Below are 20,520 nucleotides of genomic sequence, written 5' to 3' on the forward strand. Positions count from 1 at the left end.
TATTTTTAATATAAATGCGAATAAATTCAGTTATCGAAAATCTTCAAAACCCACTTTTCTATCACCAATACACCCCAGGAACATTTTTCCTCTAACAACAAGCGATAAACTCTCCTCGTAACTCAGCTCTCCCATTCATCTCGTGATATAAGTAGATATTCCTAATTGAACTTAATTATTAAAAATCTCGAGAATCCCATCTTTCTATCACCAATACGTCCCAGGAACATCTCCTTCTTAACGCAAAGCGACACACTCTTCGCAACCTAGCCACGCAGCTCTTCCATTCACCTCGTTGTATTAGTATTCTTGGTTTTTCGGCGGGCAGGACGCGGCGTCGCGTCTGTTCAAAGTCCCCGGTGACTCAGTGCGTGCACGCGTTCGTTTTATTCGAAGCACGTGCGAGCCGCGAGGAAGCTGCTAGTGGACCTCCACGTTGGACCGTCGACGTTGGTTCGAGTTAAAAGGGTTCCCGATATGTTTCGAGGGCTCGTTGATCGAGTGACAAATTATTAATGAGATTCGCCAATGATAGCGCGTACGCGTATTGGAGAAACGCGTGAAGGGCTGAATAATTCAGAATGCGAGCAAATTCTCGGCCACGATCGGATTTCTAGCTACTTGTACGCGAGGGGATCGTCGTTTTCAGAGGGAAAGTAAAAGCTGGAAAGGCAGGTGAGTGGTCGTGGCGCAAAGGGATTGATAGCTGGGTCACGTGCCACTGATCCTCACCTCTCGTCGTTGGGAAAGCAATCGCGATAAATCTTGCAGGCTCCTTCGCGCCTTCTAGGAGAATGTTGCCCTATGGGGACGTAACTGTGCCATAGTTGTTTTATTACGACGCGTATCGAGTCAATTATCTGCTCTTTTTAAATGACAGAGGATGTGTTACGAAGTTGGTCATCGTCTGATTGCCTGTGGTGAGTCGTTCGACGTAATTTGGAAGACCCAGTTTTTAGCGAATGGATTTTGTATTTTTGTCTTTAGTATTCGTTTGATAATTGCCTGAACGGTACAAATGTCATTCTACGAGGTTTTCCAGTAGAGAAATGATAAAAACGCGAATTTCTTTCCTCTTATGACGATGTCGTATAAACATAGGATCGTCGTTATTTTAGAAACATGAATTATAGAGAAACCAAGAATAGAGTTACGAGAGTTATTAGTTATTCTTATGGAATAAGAATAGAAAAATAACATATGTATTTCATACAAATACCAATGACTTGTCCAAATCAAAATATCAAAACTACATAGGTATCTATAAGATCATGAAAAATGAAAAAAATCAATTTTTCTCTTCAAACATTATCAAACACACCGTACACATCCATACAATCCTCGAATTGCAAAAAGAATTACTCTCGAAAACAAAGATTCCACGCATCGCGTTTCACTTAACAGAAAAAGAAGCTAAATTCGTGGCGCAGATGTGAATTATAAAAGCTGGTGTCAAACACCGGACACGTATCAAAGGTAGCCACGACAAACAATCGCGGTACGAGCACAACTGTGCAAACAAGATAATTAACACCTCTCGACCTCGACATTATCGGTGCAGCATACGAGCCTTGTGTACTTTTCCATTTCACGGACGGATTTCACGTCGTTGTTTGTCGACAAACTTGCGATCGATTCATCGAATTGTGCATTCGCGCGAAAATTCGCATTGCAACAGCGCCGATTAATGCTGGCTATGATTTGAAGCAGTTTTTGCAGTGTGTATGAGTCTACAGGCTACTAAAGCGAATCGATGTGCGAATAGGAGCGAGTTGGGTCGTTGGACGCGTTAATATTCATGTTCGTTATGGCTACGAATCGCCTTTCTCTTTCGCTTTTTGTATGTTCTACTTTTTTAGTTTTTATTATCAACGAAAAATTCTTTGGCTTCGATTATTTGTACAACGATGATTCTGCAATTTCCTTTGTTTCTTTTGTCGTAAGTGAACAATTTTTTTACTGTCGTTGCATACTCTACTTGTTCGTTCTCCATTGTCAACGAGGAACAGATAGTACAGATTTTATGGGTTAGCTTTTGTCTGGTACAGTTATATGTTTTCTACAGCTTGGTATAGTCTTACTATATTTTTTGTGAGAGAGAGTAAAAAATAATTTTGTGACACAAGATCGTGAACACGATATAGCACATAAAATTAATTCTTTTTGTAAAATAGATGAAACATATTCGTATTATTACGTCTACTATTACTATTATTAGACGTTACGGAGCTACATGATCTATAATTTTACTTCACATAATATTATGAACGTATAAAAAGTGACTCAATATTAATTTTTCTATTTTATTATAATCTACGAGAAGCGTCACACAGATCAACGAATCCTACGAATTTTAAAACTCCATCGTCTCTTTCATTAATATTTTTTCGTATTATCCGCATATGCAATTTCGCTTCCAAAATCCAGCCTGGTACAAAAGCTTCCATATAACCATTACCGACCGTATAACAATTTCGCGGCGGTTATCAAAAGAATCGGTAATCGTGGAGCATGCCTCAGTGTAATTCGAGTAACGAACCCAAATGCAAATTCACCTTGCCTCTGGTGAAGAATAATTAAATCCTTTCTCTCGTATTTTCATGGTTTTCCATTTCGACCGGACAGTGTAACGCGTTCTTTAGCGATCGATCGGTAATTAGTCGAACCGCGATAAAGGAACCGTAACTTACGATCTTCGACACGACGTTGCACGAGTTACAAACGACGTGGTCCCGTTCATTTACAAAATGAACGCCAGTCAACGACGTTTTTCCACGAATTCGTCGAGTTTCGTGCGGTTGCACGATCAGCCTCCCGGTATCGTATTATTTAGGGGTTGCTTTCACCATGATTTATCGCTGTGAACCGCGTTGATACGCGTCGTTACATTGATCCGTGTGCTAACGATGATAACGCTAGTTTCGTACACTCGTTGAAAATCCTGGAATTAGCCAACAGATATACGGGGCTATTCCTCTCGGTATGCACCGTGCGAACCGCGGCTACGTTTCCGGTATTCTACTCGAGAGAATTTGTGAATCGTACGGCTTGCTACAGCAAGAATGCTGGGCATAGCGGATCACGGTTATGGAAGAAATTCTTTGAACATGTTGGAGAAATTCGGTGATTCATGGAGGAATAATATCGTGTAGAATTTTGATTCTAAAATTTCCTTTCTCAATTTGAATTTCAGTTTATTTATGGCGAGCAAACACATTACAGTATACAATATTATATTACAGATTACAAGTTATAATAGAATTATGAATTAAGACGAGGCACGGTACCAAAAATACTTCGTTGCTTTTTAAGTTTGAGAAAATATAACAATAGATGGATGTGCAATGTTGGTATTTAACGCAATGCGATTGAAACCAGAAAGATACCCAAACGATTTGACACTGCATATGAAGGAGATCTTAGGATAAGGTATGATATCGTAAGTTTCTTCTAGCAGCAACATTGATTTTGAAATTCTTAATGATTTCAGGGCAGTCTATAAGCACGTTAAACACTTTGTGACGAAATAGAACGTTTCTGAGTTATTCTTCTACATTCCAATCTAAAATTGGCTTGTAAGGCCAAGAGTAGATATTATGGGCTGATAATCATGAAATGTAAAAAGCATGGATTCATCACAGTACTAAAGTTTGTATAAATAATAGTTTTCTTTCCTGCAGCATCCTTAACCTTTTCAAACAAACATATTTTTTATATTTCGTAGTCAAATTGGATCTTTTGTATGCAAAATTGATTTTCTCGCTGTTCTACGTGTTTGAAAAATCTAAGAATATTTCGCAATGTTTATCAATATTCCTACGATGTTATATAATTCCTTGCTAAGATACAAACCGTTTTCCAATAAAAATAAAAATTCGCAGGATGAAATTTACTTTATGAAAATTAATTTTGTCGTTCAATGTTGCCTAATTTTCTTTGTCAAATTTGTTAATTTTCATGAAAACCAAATATCTCTTCTAAGACAACTCAAAGGTTGTAATCACATAAATTTTCGATATCTCTCAATATGCAATCGTCACAATAATCATAGTAATTTTAAAAGACGTAACGCCGTAGGTACTGACATTAGCGATGCTCGGGTTAATCAATCTTCAATTACTTCGACGATCTTGATCATAAGACAGAGAGAGAGAGAAAAGAGCGGATGAATAGAAATCGTGGAGGGTTTGTGTGAGCTGAATCGGAAGAGATTCAGCGGGCGTGATTCAAATCGTCAAAGTAAACTCTGTCTTTTACGAACGCACGAGGCGCATGAATGCTTCATTCATCGGCACGGAAAGCGGCCGGTGAATGGGTGTCTCTCATGGGCACAGATATCTACGCGTGATACCTGCGGCAGAGCTTAAATGGCCCATGAATTTCCTCGTTACCTTTTTCTTCTTGTCCCTTCTCCTCTTCCGCCTCGCATTTTTATCCTCCAAGCTACCGTGTGCTCCGATTTCAACGAGAAACTGTCGAACAACGGTATTCTTTTAACAGAATCGGTGATATCAATTTTCTAAGACGAGAACAGACTGTGTTTCTTCTTTTCCTTCAAAGAAACGGGATCTTGGACGGTTGAAACAATTTCACAGGTTTTTCATCGAGTTCAAAGGATAATCATCGCTTCTACGATTCTGCAGGAAAGAAGAAAATTACAGATATTCGAAGGTGAAAATAAAGAAACGATCGTAAGAATGAAATATTTTTTTGGGGAAAGTAAATGGTTCACCATTTCTTCTTCTTCGAAGTTCAAGTTAAACAACCCTTCGCCCTTATAGTTATAAGAAAGACTAATCCAAACTTCATCTCAGTCTTCAGAAAAGAACGTTTCTTCTCCGCAGAAATATAGCGCACTTCGAGTTTTTACAGCCGCGGTGTGCGCGACTTCAATGCTGCTCCCTCGCAGGGGAGAAATATTCTAAACTATAAAGAAACTACGAAGCGCCAGAGACGCAAGAAACGTAAACGCTTCCCCTTTAACTTAGCAATTTGACCTAAAAACTTGGTTTCTACCACTATCGTGAAATTTCTCTCTTGCTTGAAAATTCACGCTTTAACGTCCTTCTACATTTCCCAGTTTTATACGTCGTCGAAAAAAAAGACTGCTGGTTCCGTTCGATTATCGTACGACTTTTTCTACGGCCACAGCAGCTACTCTTTCAAAGGACGCGAATCGAGGGACGTAAAAAGTTACGAAAGTATAGAAGTTACGAAACTAGCCAGGACGGTTTTGTTACGGGACAACGGTTATGCCCCTGCTAGCCAGACGAAACTTTCTACCCGATTGTCGTTTATAGCGCGAGACGAATATCCAAACAAGTTCAACGGTACGATTCGCCGCGAAACTCTTCCTGGCGTTCAGAACGAATGGTCCGGCTAGTTTCCAGCAACGAATAAAATGTTTCATCGCTGGATCTTTCAAAGATAATCCGTTTTGCTCGTGTAACGATAATAAAATGAATTATGCCTTCCGTTTGTATGGTGTTTTGGTTCGCCTTGGAATGTCCTTTACTTGAATATGGAAGCTTTATGCGATAGTAGTTTAATAGAAGTTAGATGGCTTTGCAGGACATGGGTGGTCGCTTTAACCGTTGATGTGAATTTCCTCTTCAATGTTTCTACCGCTCTATTCGGGGAGTTTAAGTGGCAAGAAGAAATAAGAAATATTTTTTACTGGAGAATAATTACGCCGAATATACGGTTAATCGTTGTAACTAAAGTAATTTATCTTTGCTTCTAGATTCATCACAAAGTGGATATCAGTTTCAATTTCTCGTACGAATAACAGAAAGTATATGATTTTCCAAACAAAACTACACTAAACGTTTTTAAAATCGCAAGGAATGCTCCAGAGACAATAAAAAGTATAAAATCACGATGCAATTATGCTACTCGTAATACGACATACTTTCTAACGAACCCAAAATTACTCAACTTCAATGTCTCAAAAGAAAAATCGCAATTTTCCAAATATATATCCATCGCTCCGATCTTGAACCCGATACACTGTCCTTAACCTCGAATCGCTCTATTCGCACAAAGCACCATATGCAACCCCGCAAATTCTTAAACAATCGATCTATAAATGTACCTTTATATTCCCCATTCACGTTCTAACCCATATACTGCTTCATTATCCAGCGAAAAAAAGGAAGAAAGAAAGGAAGGAAAAAAAGGAGAAGTGAAGGCTGGACGCAGCACGCGTGTTGTTGGTAACGGGTCGAGAATCGAAAGAAGCTCGCACGGCCACCCCTCTCGAGCGACTCACCCTGCTCTGCTTAGTGAGGTTGGCGCCCATCAGCCGGCGATTCTTCGTGGCGTCGAGGACGTTCCGACGGGGGGTGCCCTCTCCGCCGGGACATTCCCGTCCTGAGGGTGCAGAGGGATTGACCCCTCCTGCTGTTCCCCAACGGTGCACTCGTGCGGCCACCCTGCCTATTGGGCCCTCCACCAGTCCCCTTAGAAGTCGTAACGTACTACCCCTACACGATAGTCCACCACCACCACCACCACCGCCACTACCACCACCACCACCACCACTGACACCACTAGTAACGCAGCTACCAACGCCGTTACTACCACCGTTATTATTCTTCTGCCCACGACTGTCGCCGTGTTCGTTGATAGTCCCACTGTCGTCACCGATAACACCACTGCCACCACCACTCCTGTCGTCGACACTTTCACCCTCCACCTCCTTCGTTTCCAGCCTCGTTGTATGTTTCGTCTCCTCCACCCTCCCCGTTGGTCTTTCTCCTGTCACCTTCGCAGATGATCGGCGTCCTCGTGATTCCCCACGGTCTCCGCCACCCTCTGGAGAAGCGTGTCGCAGCTGTCTCGAAATCGTTGCAGCTGCAACGCGACCGCTCGATCGACGAACCTCGTGTCGTTGCTCGAGCCTCGTGGCTCACGAACGCTTCTCTCTGCTATGAATTTATTCGGATCTTTTCTGCAAATGGAATTTTTTCTCCAAAAAGAAGAATCTCTTGAAGTGGAGATCTTTGTTATTGCGAAAATGTCTTCTTAATTTTGACTTGTTTAGAAATTCATCGGATATGTCGATTTCTGATTTAAAACAGAATCTCGTTGATAAAGTCGATGGTATTTATGGAAGGATAGGAGGGTGAATTAACTTCCTGGAAGACTCTTGCTCGCGATGGTGTTTTGGATGATTGATGAGTGATCTCGTGGGTTCGCTTACTTGTAAAAAATACATACAAAAGATATATCACGATCTGGAGGTAGAGGATTTCGCGGTTGAAAGCGAGTTACGTTCTAGTGCGAGTAAGGCAACGATCTTTCTAGATTAGGATCGGTAAAATTTCGGATCGGCCATCAGCTGAACACGTTCTCGTTCATCTCTGTGCATCGTTCGAACGTACCAGGTGTCCGCCTGTCAACTCCCATTACACAGTCCGTTCACTGTCATGTCCCGGTAGACGGTACTCGTCATACGAACTCGTGTTCACTGGACATCGATACTCGCACGTCGCTGCGGCCGACAGCGAGACAACGAGCCACCCCTTCTGTCCTTCAAAACTCCGATCGATCTTCTCTTTCGATTAACTACCTCGCCAACTGTTACTTAAACCTCCACTGCCAGTTAAAACTTTGATATTTCAGGCATCGAGAGTTCAGGAAACTTTTAGTAAAGTCTACATATAGAATATTCGAAGTTCTCTATAGAATATTCCAACATTTATTCATCCCTTATTTAAGCATGCACCAAGTTCTCGAAGTTGCAATTTAGAAGATCGCAGAATAAAAGTATAAGAGTCATTGATAGGACATTTAAGAAATTGTCCAAAACTATCCAAGCAAAGAATATTTTCTTATAGTGGAAGAGGTAGCTGATACGAGCGAAGGTGTCACGCGCGTCGATGACGACGACGAAGATCGGCGTGGAACGGGGCGAAAACACGAGCTGACGTCCGTGTGGCGCGCTGGTTGCCGACCGACTGACTGCCTATCGCCGATTAACGGCCTCCCTTCGCCGTGTGTCTGACTCACTCCAACCCTTGGGGAGGATTTTCAACGGTGCGCTTGCGTGGCTCGCGCGTGCATACGCACGGTGGAGCGCGTGAAACAGCGCTGCTGATCCTCCTGTTCTTACATGTTCGAAAAACAACGAAGAAGCGAGATTCTCGTTGGACAAAGCTAGTAAAACTTTCTACGTATACCTCTTCGTGGTGTTTTCTTCTGCTTCGTTCTTTCACGTTTCCTTTTTGTTGCGTTTGCAGTTTGGTTCTAAAGCAAAAGGGGTGGTGGTAGTGGTGGTGGTGGTGACCGAGGATGGTAACGCGGATGGTAGTTTTTTTAGGTTTTTTTAAGGATCAGAATTTTTCACGGTCTTTGATGGTTAAGAAAGTTTCTTGTACGAGATTTTGGTTTCATTTTTGAGTCTTTTTTTAAGGAGTTGTAGAAGTACATTTATAGCGTGTCGTTTTTAGGTATTTCGCAATAGAAAATCTAATAGCGAAAGACTAATTGAAAATCTCTAGTTTGTACGAACAAACAAGGCAGCGAGATTATATTAGAAGATCGGTATCGATTTTTCTTGAATAAGTACACTCAATCTCTATCATGAATGATTCTATCATTTGGTGGTATTTGGTGATCGAGGAAGTTTGTGGTTTGGGATTTTGATTTCATTCTTGGATTTTCTTTTATGAAGTTGTAAAAGCTTTCCTTTTAGACAATTAATGAACAAACTAGACAACGAAATTCGATTACGAAATCCGTATTGATTTTTTTTGTCCAATAATTTACTCAACCTCTATTGTGAATTATTCTACTGCATCAATCAAATGATCAGAAATGAGACAGTCTTATAGACTGATAGATTGAAAGTTTTATAGATTGACGTGTTATTAGTTACACAATAAAAAAAGATTAAGCTTAAGACAATCGTTAGATAAAAATGTACAAACAATATATGCAATTTTCTAATTGTTTTGGGTAGTTTAAAAGAATTTCGAATATAAAATTCGATACGATATAATAATACATATGATATTATAAAAAACCATGTAGACGAGCAAGATTTGCGTTGATTAGGGTCAGTAAAAGCAACTCGGCCAAGCAGCGATCTAAATCGCTCAAGCTCATCAGAATCCACTCCCTCGTAAGACACTGGTAATTACGTAAACAGGGTATGAAGGCGGTCGCTATGGAATCGCTTAGATTAAGGTCTCGTAATCTCGTTTCCTATCCTCTAATAAATTCATAACATCGATTGACCCCCGATATCCTTCGCGGTTAATCCGTTTTATGACATTTTAAAACTGATTAGGGGATTGCGCTCACATCAGCTGCCCTTCATAGAAACCGCCATTATTTTGAAAATTCATCGACGAACAATAGTCGCGTATCAATCACGTACGAAATAATCGATCCTCGTGATTTATTATCGCGCGTTTTACTACGGAACGACGTGAATTTTATTTTAACGGCGGAGTATTCGAACACCGTGATTTGCTAGAATTTTCGTCGGAGGGTAAAATGGTGTTACCGCGTTTTATATTTATAACGGGAATTTTTCGCTGTCCGCCGCGTTTAATATAAGCCGCTGGGGTCAGAGATATTGAGGTTTGACGACGTTTACAAATCGCTGACGGCAAACGACGCGGTCGTTGTTTCGAACGAGGAATTCTGTTTCGTGGGATTATTCCCTGCGAGCTGCTACTTTGAGAATTAAATTGAATGGCATGGATAGCGGTGTTCGTTACGTCAACATGCAGCAAGTTTGCAAACCTGACGCGAAACGAGTAGCAGCAGTTGGCGAAATAGCTGTCAAAGACTTGGCGCGATGAGAAGCTTAAAAGCTCTTGACGCGTTCGTCGAAATTAACCGTCGTTAAGACACATACATTTTGACACGGACACACGATATTTCTTGATGCAATGTCATTCACATTTTAAAAGAAGAAAACTTCAAACTAAACAAATGAAGTTTCTAATTCTCTGATATTAAACCAGAGATCGAAAGATATAAACTAATATAAACCAAGGAAAAATATCATCTTACAGTGTCGACATAATTAACGAGTATTGTAATAATATCAAATATTTATATCACAAGATTTCACATGTGAAATAACTCGTGAGACAATAACTCTATTAATTTGCTGATGGACTGACGATCAATCAGGAGTATCGTTAGACCACAGAAACAACACTAGACGATGATAAATACACGTTGCTTTCTGAAGGAAAGCGAAACTGCCCTGTTCGATCGATGCGTCCGTTGCTTCGCCATTCCGCAAAGTATATTAACAGGTTGCCAATATCCCGATGGCGAGCAGGCAAGAGGATCCATGGAGGGCGACATTGTGAGGCAAACAATTTAATATGCGCCGCCTCTCAACGAAAGTCCTTGCTAAGGACCCTTCCTCGGCATACCTTATCTGTCTTCTAACAGTCACAAAGCCGAGATCTCCACGTTTATTGGAAAGTTCTACTGTCGTGCGATCCCCGGCCAGGATGAAAGGTGCTTCTATACCCCCGTCATCATTCCTCCCTCTCTCACTCTCTCTCTCTCTTTCTTGTTTCTCTCCTCTTCTCTGTTCTCATCTCTGTCCGTTCCGTATCATCGATACAGAGAAGCCAGTAGCTCCGGTGCCTCTTATCTGTCGACTGTTCAACGTTTCGTGGTACGCGGGCCTGATTCGGTAGAAAGCGGAATTTGCCTGGCATTTCCCGTTTTGAGAGATTGCCTGGATCTTCTCGAGCTATACAATTAGACGAGATAAGACATCGTAGTCGTAGTGGAATTTTATTCGGCGTTGAGTCGGATTTCACTCGGTTTGTTCTTCTCTGATCTCTGGAAGTTATGGGAGAGCTAGGGTGTTTCAGAGAAAAAGGGTGGTTTTAAGTCACGGTGGACGCGATTCAGATATTTAGTCAAAGAGAACGACAGATCGTAGGAATTGAAGAATACGGCAGGACTGTGTTTCTAAGGATTTAAAATAAGGAGATGAAGGTTTCCTTGAACGTCTGTGATGAATTTAAAAGAAAATAAATCGTGAATTATGCTGATTATACATACATTGTGATATGAGAAACGGTGGATATTTGGTTGAAGAAAGACTAAATCGTATATTTAAGAATTTGAGATAAGGAAAACTATGTTGATTATGACAAATTTAAGATATTTAGTAAAAAAAAAAAATTCTCCCAGAACTTGACAAATAAAAGATCGATATCCAAGAATTTAAAATGAAGAATTCAAATGAAGAATTATTTACGCTAAATATTATCTTGACAAGATAGAAGTATGGAATTTTCATATTTTTGTGATCTTCGATCCCGGCACGTTCATTCCTTTGCACGGTGCATTTTTTTTTTCATTCACTGCATTGCTTCGAAAGCATGCCACCCTCGAAGGACGGCTCGAACAGCTGGATTCTGTGCCTCCCTTGTTCTTTCCTTTTTCTACCAGTACGGTCGACCGACATATGAAAGACGGAACGTTCACGACGGCGAAATTCACCAAATGAGTCTCGTTTCATACATATGTCAGTCGCTGAAACGTCTACATTCGACGTTCAATATCCTAAGAATTGGTTTCACTTCAAATTCAAAGCTTCTAAAATCCGAAAATTCTTCCAACCTAAAATCCCAACTGTCTAGAAAATCAAAGACAAGTTATTCTCCTCAGTCCTACCTCACACCTATTCAAATGTACAAATTTCAAAAAAATCATGTTATCTCGCTCGAAAGCGTTATACTCAGACACGGTGGACAACGGGAAATTAGCCAAACAAAAAACACAAAAAGACACCATAATTTTCCAAAATGTATTTATATTTACCAAAGGAAACGGATAAATATACGATATACCAGGGAAGTGATGAGCGTTATTAATGCGGTAAAAAATTGTTAGTGCAGAAGTTATTAAAATTCGTTTCTGCACATCTTATTCCCGGAAGAAAAGTTATGCAACGTGACAAAGCTAAAGTTCAAGACACGCAAAATGCGTGTTGTTACACGGGGGTCGCGAAAACAGCGAGGAAACACGACGAGCAACCGGTAACGTGTTAAGTCACACACGGCTCGTTTCCACGCATAACAATGTACGAGAGAAACCGGCAGGAACAATGACGTATGCCCATCATAATGCGCTGCTGTGTACGTCTTCATGGCAATTAGCATGCATCCAGCGGAGCTTAGGCCACGTTGAGGGGGTGTCCGAATAATCCCGCGTGATCTACGCACGTTTCCGATACCCATATGCACTGTGCTTATGCCAGTGCTTGCCGCAAACCCCACGTATACAAGTAGCCCTGTATTACGTCCACGTGGGGGGAACAAAGAGGGCGGAGCCCTTTGAATAATTTCCCTTTTTACTCCGGGGAACCCACCCGACTTTATTTGTTTCCTGCTGAAAATCGATCAACCATATTGCTGTAACCACTGTTTAATAACGATCTACTTCAGCCAGAGGATTTGCTGTCCTCTGGAAACAGAGCGAGGATCAGCGGTGATCGATGATGATTAATTGAGACATTGCGTACGATATGAATTAAAATCATAATTATTATCGCTAATAAGTATCTTTGGCTTCTATAAGTATCTTTGGCCAAATATAATTTTCAACTTGACATATTGCACTTTTAGCGAAATATTCCTTTTTGAATGAGAAGTAACGTTCGTGTACAGAAATCAATAAGAGTGAACTTATCGTGTCTTTTTCTGTGATGCTCAATCGTTAAATACTTATCGGTTAAATGTTGGTTGCTCGATAGGATATATTTGACAATATTCATTGAAGTTCGTCAAATAAAAAAGGACTTTAAATTTTTAGAATAGAAAGTAGTATTCGTTAACCAGTTTCTTTATTCTACTCACGTTCCTGTAGGAAGTAGCGAATGGTTGGAAGATACATACCTGAAACAGAAGAAGAATATTCTCATCAGCGATGCACTATGAAATGAAGGATTAAGTTTCCTCACGTACTATGATCAATCAAGCTGACACAGTGTACAATTGTAAATGTTTGTAAACGACTCGATCAATTTAAAAAAATGTGCTATTCGAGACTTCGGAAACATTGCCCTACATCCTTCTCATCTTTTCATGTTTACCGCGATTACGTGGCTCATTTCATTTCTGAAACTTTCATGCCATAAACTTCAACTATGTACGCAACTTTTATGATAAAAACTTCCGCGCTTTGAAACTGTGATTTTTTCATTCTACTCGTCAAAAAGTACCATATTATTACAATAAGAAAAATATGTCACAAAGTCGTAGTGCTCCAAAATAAGATTTCGCCAACATGTTTTACGAAAATGAATTCCGTATAGCGAGATAGGAAGCGTAGCAAACAACGTAAGCGTCGCAGACGAGGATCAAAAGAACGTGGCGTTTCTGTAAATCGTAGAAAGAGAGAGAAAGAGGCAGGGGAGAGGAAGAGAGCAGCTCTTAATACAGGAATTACACGTCGGGAAGGAAACGTGACGAGACTTTTACGATAGGAAGGAAAACGTTGACGGCGACAGGAGGAAAATTCGAGATTTGATATTTCGGCGAGGACTCGCTGAAGACTCTGCACGGCAAAGCGGAACCGAGTCTCTCGGTGAATATGAACAAGAAACGAGTCGAGCGATGATAACGCTGAAGAGCTTTCCGCTGTACTGTATCGTATTTACTACGCGTGAAAGTATGAAACGACTCTCGGCGACTTGTAAGCGTACAGGAGAACGACGATTAGCGGCATGCAATAAAATAACTTTTAGCGAGCACCGTTGCGCGATACTGGCTCGTTTTTTACATCGCAAGTTGCAAGTTGTTGCACTTTCCAGTTCTGTCGTCGTTCGTGTCGATGTAAATCACGCGATTCTGCTGTTTTCTTCAATTTGGCAGTGCATCTGATAGACGATTATTTAGTAGCTGAATCATGGTTTTTGTTCGGGTCTGGAGTGTTATATATGTTTTTAATTTTGAAATACGTAAGTTGTACTCTGTGAGTACATACGATGGTATATCATTAATTCGTACACTATGACGATGGTTTTTTCGTTTATTTTAAATTCGAGGTCCATACGAATGGATATAAATACAATAGATACGTCTTTTGATATTCTATGAGGTGGAACTGAAATAGTGTGATTGAATGGTCCTATTTAAGATAAGTGTACGACTTTGAATGGCTCTAAAATGTTTCAAATATTGATGTAATTTTCAATAATCTCAACCATAAAATGGCTATAAATATTATTCAAACAGCCTTGTTATGACCTTGAATAACTTTCGAACGAACCAGAGTTTCTCTGTGCTTGCCTTTGATATTTGGACAAATATCTGATCACAATAAACGTATATCACTTTATGGCCACCTGCTACAAAAATATTTTTGGCGAACAATCGTATATTTCGTAAATAAGGGCGTGTCATTGGTTAGGTTATCTACGTTGATGTTTTTGCTCTTTGTCCCCACCATAAACAGGGGTTGGATGATGCTCGTCGAATAATTGGTAGGGCAGTAATGACAATCATTTAGATTTTCTCTGTGGTTATTCATCTTCGGTCATGCGTGCAATGATATTGCAGGGAATCGCAAAGATCCACCCCGAGGAAGATAGCTATATCTTTTTTCTTTCATTTAATGAATTTAATGCACAATAAATTCTTGTCCTAATGAGCAAGAGGAAATTACAATTCTCTATTTCGTCAGTACATAAACATCGAAGCTGAGACATTGTCATGTTTGTTCTATTCACTTCCCGCTTCTTCTAATTTTGTTCATTTGTTTTCATAATTAGTTTCAATTATTCCGAAGTTATAACTTATTCAACTAACGTTTAGTAATATCGTATAAACTAATATAAATAGACTATGAATTTTTGTGCATTTATGGCAAATTTGAAAAAAAATATTATTAGATAATTTTCCACGTATGTTCCACTTTTGAATTATATCCGTAAAAATATAAATTTGCATAAATATCCAGTCTACAATCGTATGCTTTTTTAAATTCGACAACAAGATCCAACGTTACATAAATTTCTTCTTCCCATGAGAGTACCTGTCGCATGCAAAGTTACCGGAAATTCTGTCAAATTTGGCGAACGAGGGCACGTCCCTCGGTGGGTCAGTAACGACACCCCTTTTATCCTTGGTGGTAACCCCCAGGAAGCGGTGATGCTTCTCCAAATACATAATTCGTCGGCGAGGAACGAGTCTATACGAGTCGCATCCCTGTTTTCTCTTGAGCGTGGTTGGTGGGCGTGTGTGCGTCTCGCCATTAATTAAAGGGGCCCCGGAGTGCACCCTTCTCGATAAAAACCTCCGGGCGTATAGAGCGCGGGGGCGACGATGGTTGTTCCACGAATGCCGGGGTGCGGCTTCGAGATAGCCGAAATAACGTGGGGTCGTACGGTCCACCGACGATCTCCGGATTTTAGTTTAAATTTCCAGCTACAAGCCGTGTCATTAACGGCGATTTATCGCTAGTCGGAAACACCGATCGATTCAACCCTTTTATCGATTCCAGATCAGAGCCTTTTTAACTTTAAAATAGATTTTGGGATATAATTTGTCATACAAGAGAAGAAGGTCATTGATCTTCAAAAATTCTTTCTAGGATTGGGAAGTTGAAATGATAAATGATAATTTAACGAATAAACAAACTTTTTACCGTATAATATACAAGTAAATAAATGTAACGAATCTAAATAAATTTTGCTCTGTTTAATCTTCTAAATCTGTGAAGATAAATTTTACTGAAAATCAATAACGTTCAAACGATAAATGGTATAAAATTAATAAAAACTGACTTGTGACTTCTTGGTTACATTCTTTGCCATTTTAATTTCTCAATTATGTTCTTCTAATTTCTCGTTATTCTAGTGCGTAATCTGAACTCTTTTGATACACAACTCTACCGATACTCATATGAGTATCGGTACAAGATACACAGATACAAGAATATTCTTGTATACCTATATTTTCCTTTTATTCTCTTTAAATATTCGAATCTTACTTTACATAACATAACTACACCATAGCTACTTTATCAAAAATGTTTCAGCAAAGATTTACTATGTACGTGTAACTAGGCAGCAATTTTATTTTAATACTTTTTGCTCTTCCATCCCCTATGCCTTTAATAACACGCAAGAACGCGCAAGATCGGCTTTCTATTGTGCAAAAGAAGGGCGAAAGGCAGGACATAGAAACAAAGAAAGAAAGGAGCGGAGACTATAGAATTTATCGGCAAGTTCTGTTCGATCTGGGCGCAGATTTTTGTATCGGCGGGTCGGCGAACAATTTACGTTCGTTGTCTGGCTGGGCGCAACGATTTATCGTCGTCTGGCTTGTTTTCCAGCGCGCCGTGTGTCGAAGAGTATACGTGCGAATTGAAATACTAGAAAACACTTGAACCAGGGCTTTTTTTCTCTCTGACCCGAGGAACGAACGCGAAACGAACCAAATTTCTACCTCGCGAAATTTCCATTTTGACTTCCATCCCTCTTTCGGTCGACTCCATTAAAAAACGCCAACGTGTAAAAGGGTGGTCCGCGTTATCGTGTCACCGATACCACTTCCTCACCGCGCTAGTTCATCGACTGTCTCGATTGTTCGTTCATAAATAATCGGCCGGCAACATTTCCATATTGTTGGCACGACGTTTTATCAATTTGCGGATTGCAAACGAGCGTATCTTCGGTGCACGGACCGAAGAGTTTGTTGTATAGAAGCTGGCGGACTCGTCTGTTTCGTGGCAAGTTTGGATTTACGTTAGAACACGAAGATCACAGGAACAGAATGTGATAAACAATTTTAGGACTCAGCGCACTATCGATCAGATACCATTTTGTTACTAGTTATCTAAAACTATTCATTTTTTAAACACATTTCGAATATTCTAAGGATCTAATGTCGATTGTTGCAATATTAAATATATTCTTAATCGTTTACAAGGCTTCGTAGATATACCATCTGTTATTAGAAGATAATTTTTATATTCGAATTTAAGAAATTACTATTTCTTCAACTATGTTAGCCGCTAATTAACATCGACAGTATGAAATCAGCAAATATGGTGATGGAATATTTCCAGTGTGCTCTCCATACGGTCTGATATTGAAAGAATTCTGGAGTTGAAACGTTCATAGGTAAATATGCTTCTATTAGTCGATTAGCGATCTGTTTGATCAATTTATACTCTTCAAATTATTTGCATAATTATAGAGATTATTTGCATCTGTGATATCAAGTGGCATCGTAATACAGGTATTAAATGTGTAATCAATAATAATGGCTACTGTCCCGCGTTATCTGGTTAATATAGCATGGAAAAAACAGTAATAATGACTACAGACTGTGGATTTTCACATTAACTAGATCGAATGATTATCGTTACCAGCGATTGGAATATTATCTGCTCGTTACACATTCGTAATTCTGAATGCATGAACGGTGTACGCAATCCCGGAAAATACTGAACGATGTCCGTCATGTAATATTCATTAAGAAGTGTTTATGAATTATTCGTATAGAGATGGAACTTGCGTGATTGACAAATTATATATATTTATAAATTCACGTTGCTTATTTAAAGACACGGTAAAAATTACAGCTAAACACATATCGATGTACTTCCAGGTTTCATTGTTTTAGTCTACGTTTTACAATAAAAGATCTACTACCCCACGATTTAATATCACTTTCAATTTACTTTCCTATGCAAACGTGTACAAGCATAAATTGCCGTTTAGTTATACAACGGATGCTCATTGTTCCAAGCAACGAGCATATCATACCGGATTTGATGCAACGCACAGAAACGACGCGGGTCGAAGTGCGAAGTTATGTACCGATCAGCTGCGCCACCGTAAACCACAACGCGCACTGTTTCATCCCCTAATGTGGCCCGGTCATTAGTCATTACTTAGGCCTGCTGTTCGACCGATTAGAATGGGTTAGTGGGATGCGATTTACTATCCCGCGGGAATTTTCAGCCTTTTGCCTCCAGATACTATCGTAAGGGGCGTGACGCGTCTTCGAACGCGTTCATTGTTATGGAAAAATCGACACATGGAACGTGTGCCATCGATACGACTTCTATTCGAAGGGTAGATTTCACCCTCTTGCGATGGAACTAACTTTTTGAAGCTTTCTCGTGATTTTATTATGATTGATGGTTACATGAGAATCTATATATATATAAAAGATTATTAATAACTCAGGCATGCGTATTACTCTTCCAAAAGAATGATCAGAAAATAATCTTATTATATTCTCTCATCTTTATATATTGTTTTTACAGTACGCAATATTCTTTCGAACGCATAGCTGCTTTTTTACAGGACGATAATATTAAAACGAAACATTCAACACTGTTGTATTTAAATCTGAAATAAAGCAAAAGTAACATTATTTTGAAATACACAAAAGAACAATTCAAACGTATTCGCGTTAATTATATTTGAAGAGGCATTTGCTTTCAATTAGTGACTCGGATAGTAGGAAAGGAAATAACATTTTAATCTATTAAATTCTGTAAACAATCAAAGATATATCCAATGTTATGGCAATCGAAATTATTGAAAAAGCTAAGTTCTATATTGCTTATCGTGTATGTCACCCATGGTCTTCGTTTGGAGAAATATGAACTTGCATAAACATACATAGTCTAATAAAAATTTGTAATTCCAAGGGCTATCTGGATATTCTGAAGAACAAAAGTAGTGAAAATTGCACCCTGTAGCGCCAGGTATAATCGTGTCCTACTCGTAAATCAGAGGATAATATTGCCCTCGGAGGGATCGATCGAATTCTACGTAGTCCCCTTTGACCATCGAATTAATTGGTTCCTATGATTTACTGAATTTTCGCGGGTCGATCAGCGTATCCACGGCGTAGATTCGAGGAATCATTGAAACGAGTATCGTACCGATACTCGGCCGATCTTGAACCGTCGACGCGATCCTTTGATCAACACACGCTGATAGCAGTCATCGCGAGCTATTCCCCTCGATGACAATTTGCATTGAACGTGACTACGTCGCGATTAATTGAGACGTAATCACGCGGTGATTCGAAGCGTAAGATTGCGTTCGCGCGGTGTAACCGAACGCGAATGCAATGTGCGCAAGATTAAGCGATTTCAGCCGTGCACTTGATGGATAATCGATGGACAGTGAAATTATCGAGTTATAATTATTATATAACAATCGAAGACTATTTTTACGTAGATTCGGAATATTATGAATAAGATTAACAATGGTATTCTTACTTTTCCAAGTTCGTATCTCGTTAGATGTTCCTTGTTTCGGATATTTTATTCGATTTATTACAAGTTTTATTAATGTACCGTTGAAAATGCAAACGAATCAATTTTTGGAAAGATAAGTAGCTTCGAAATTTGCATTACTGAATTTACATTGCTGAAGATGCTAACAGGCTCAGTCCGAGTGTAAACACGCGAGGGTTAGGCGGATGATTAAATACTCCTTTAGACAAGGTACGTTTACCTCGGTGTTCACAAAAAGAGGGTAAAAGAAGAATGCTTGTGCAAATTACAGACTGACAAAAACTAGTTACCCATCACTTTATCGTCGAAGCGTTGGGAAAAAACTGGGATTAATGAAACGAAAGTAAATGTTCCGTAAGATGGTGATGACAGTTTGTTATTCGCAAAAAGTTAACGAAGTTCTTCGTCTTCGATGCTTCCCATTTCGTGATTGCAAAAAAGTTACATTATACAAGCTCAGTATAGGATTTCCGTCATTTTAACAAGCAAAATCGAACGTAAACTAAATACCAGTTAATAAATATCAGATTAATTAAATTAATTTCAACTTCTTTACGTCATTTTCTTTGCACTGTGTTCGTTGAATCTAAAATATTTGAAAAATACATTCTAGTTCAGTCTTGACCACAGTGAACATTTGCTGCATGCAGAATTTTCCTTCAATACAATACAAGGAAAATATTATTTACTATTCATTCGTTGAATTCACGATTTTTAATAGTACAAGAAAAAAGATTGTTTATTAAAGATTTAAAAACCTCACAATTCCTATATTTCATTGCAAACAAAACAATCATGCCTCAATTTATCGGATGAACTGAATTTCTCTATATATAGCAAGAATGACCCCTTCAATAAGGGTGGTTTATTCATGGATGGCTTTCAATATTTAAACAACGACATAGCAATTAATGGCGATCGGTTGTGCAACAGCGCGAGGACGACGTTTACCCGATTGTCGAGAACGCGTGCACGCGTTGCATTCGGAGCAGAGTCGCAATCTATTAAGGGGTTTCGCGCCCTACGCGAGCCTATCCGGTTCAACCCTTCGAGTACGCGATGACCCTTCGTTGGAAAACCGCGGGTTCCGCTTTCCTCCCTTTCTGGCTGCGGTTCTGCACGGGAACCCATGCGTTCTTCCTCGTTCGAGGAATACCGACCGAATTTCCTTCGTTTCTGATTCAACAGCCGGAAATAGGGAAATATTTGACTCCCTGGACTGAAAACCATAGGACGGGACAGGATATAAGCTTGATT

At 39.6% G+C, this 20,520-nt stretch overlaps 1 protein-coding gene across 9 annotated transcripts in view; it reads right to left on the reverse strand.

The window, feature by feature from the left end:
* LOC100742188 overlaps positions 1 to 20,520 on the reverse strand; it is a 399,729-nt gene that overhangs the window by 49,048 nt on the left and 330,161 nt on the right. Inside the window, exon 1 of one of the 9 annotated variants that reach the window (XM_033321728.1) lies at positions 6,272 to 7,964. The exons of the other annotated variants lie outside the window; for them this stretch is intronic. Coding sequence (XP_033177619.1) covers positions 6,272 to 6,301 — 30 coding nt within the window. The 5' untranslated portion in view covers positions 6,302 to 7,964. Of the gene's footprint in view, positions 1 to 6,271; positions 7,965 to 20,520 lie in introns of those variants that run through there. 9 annotated transcript variants of the gene reach the window in all.

The sequence above is a fragment of the Bombus impatiens genome, unplaced genomic scaffold (assembly GCF_000188095.3).
Source record: "Bombus impatiens unplaced genomic scaffold, BIMP_2.2 scf_0487, whole genome shotgun sequence".
Taxonomy (NCBI): Eukaryota; Metazoa; Arthropoda; class Insecta; order Hymenoptera; family Apidae; genus Bombus; species Bombus impatiens.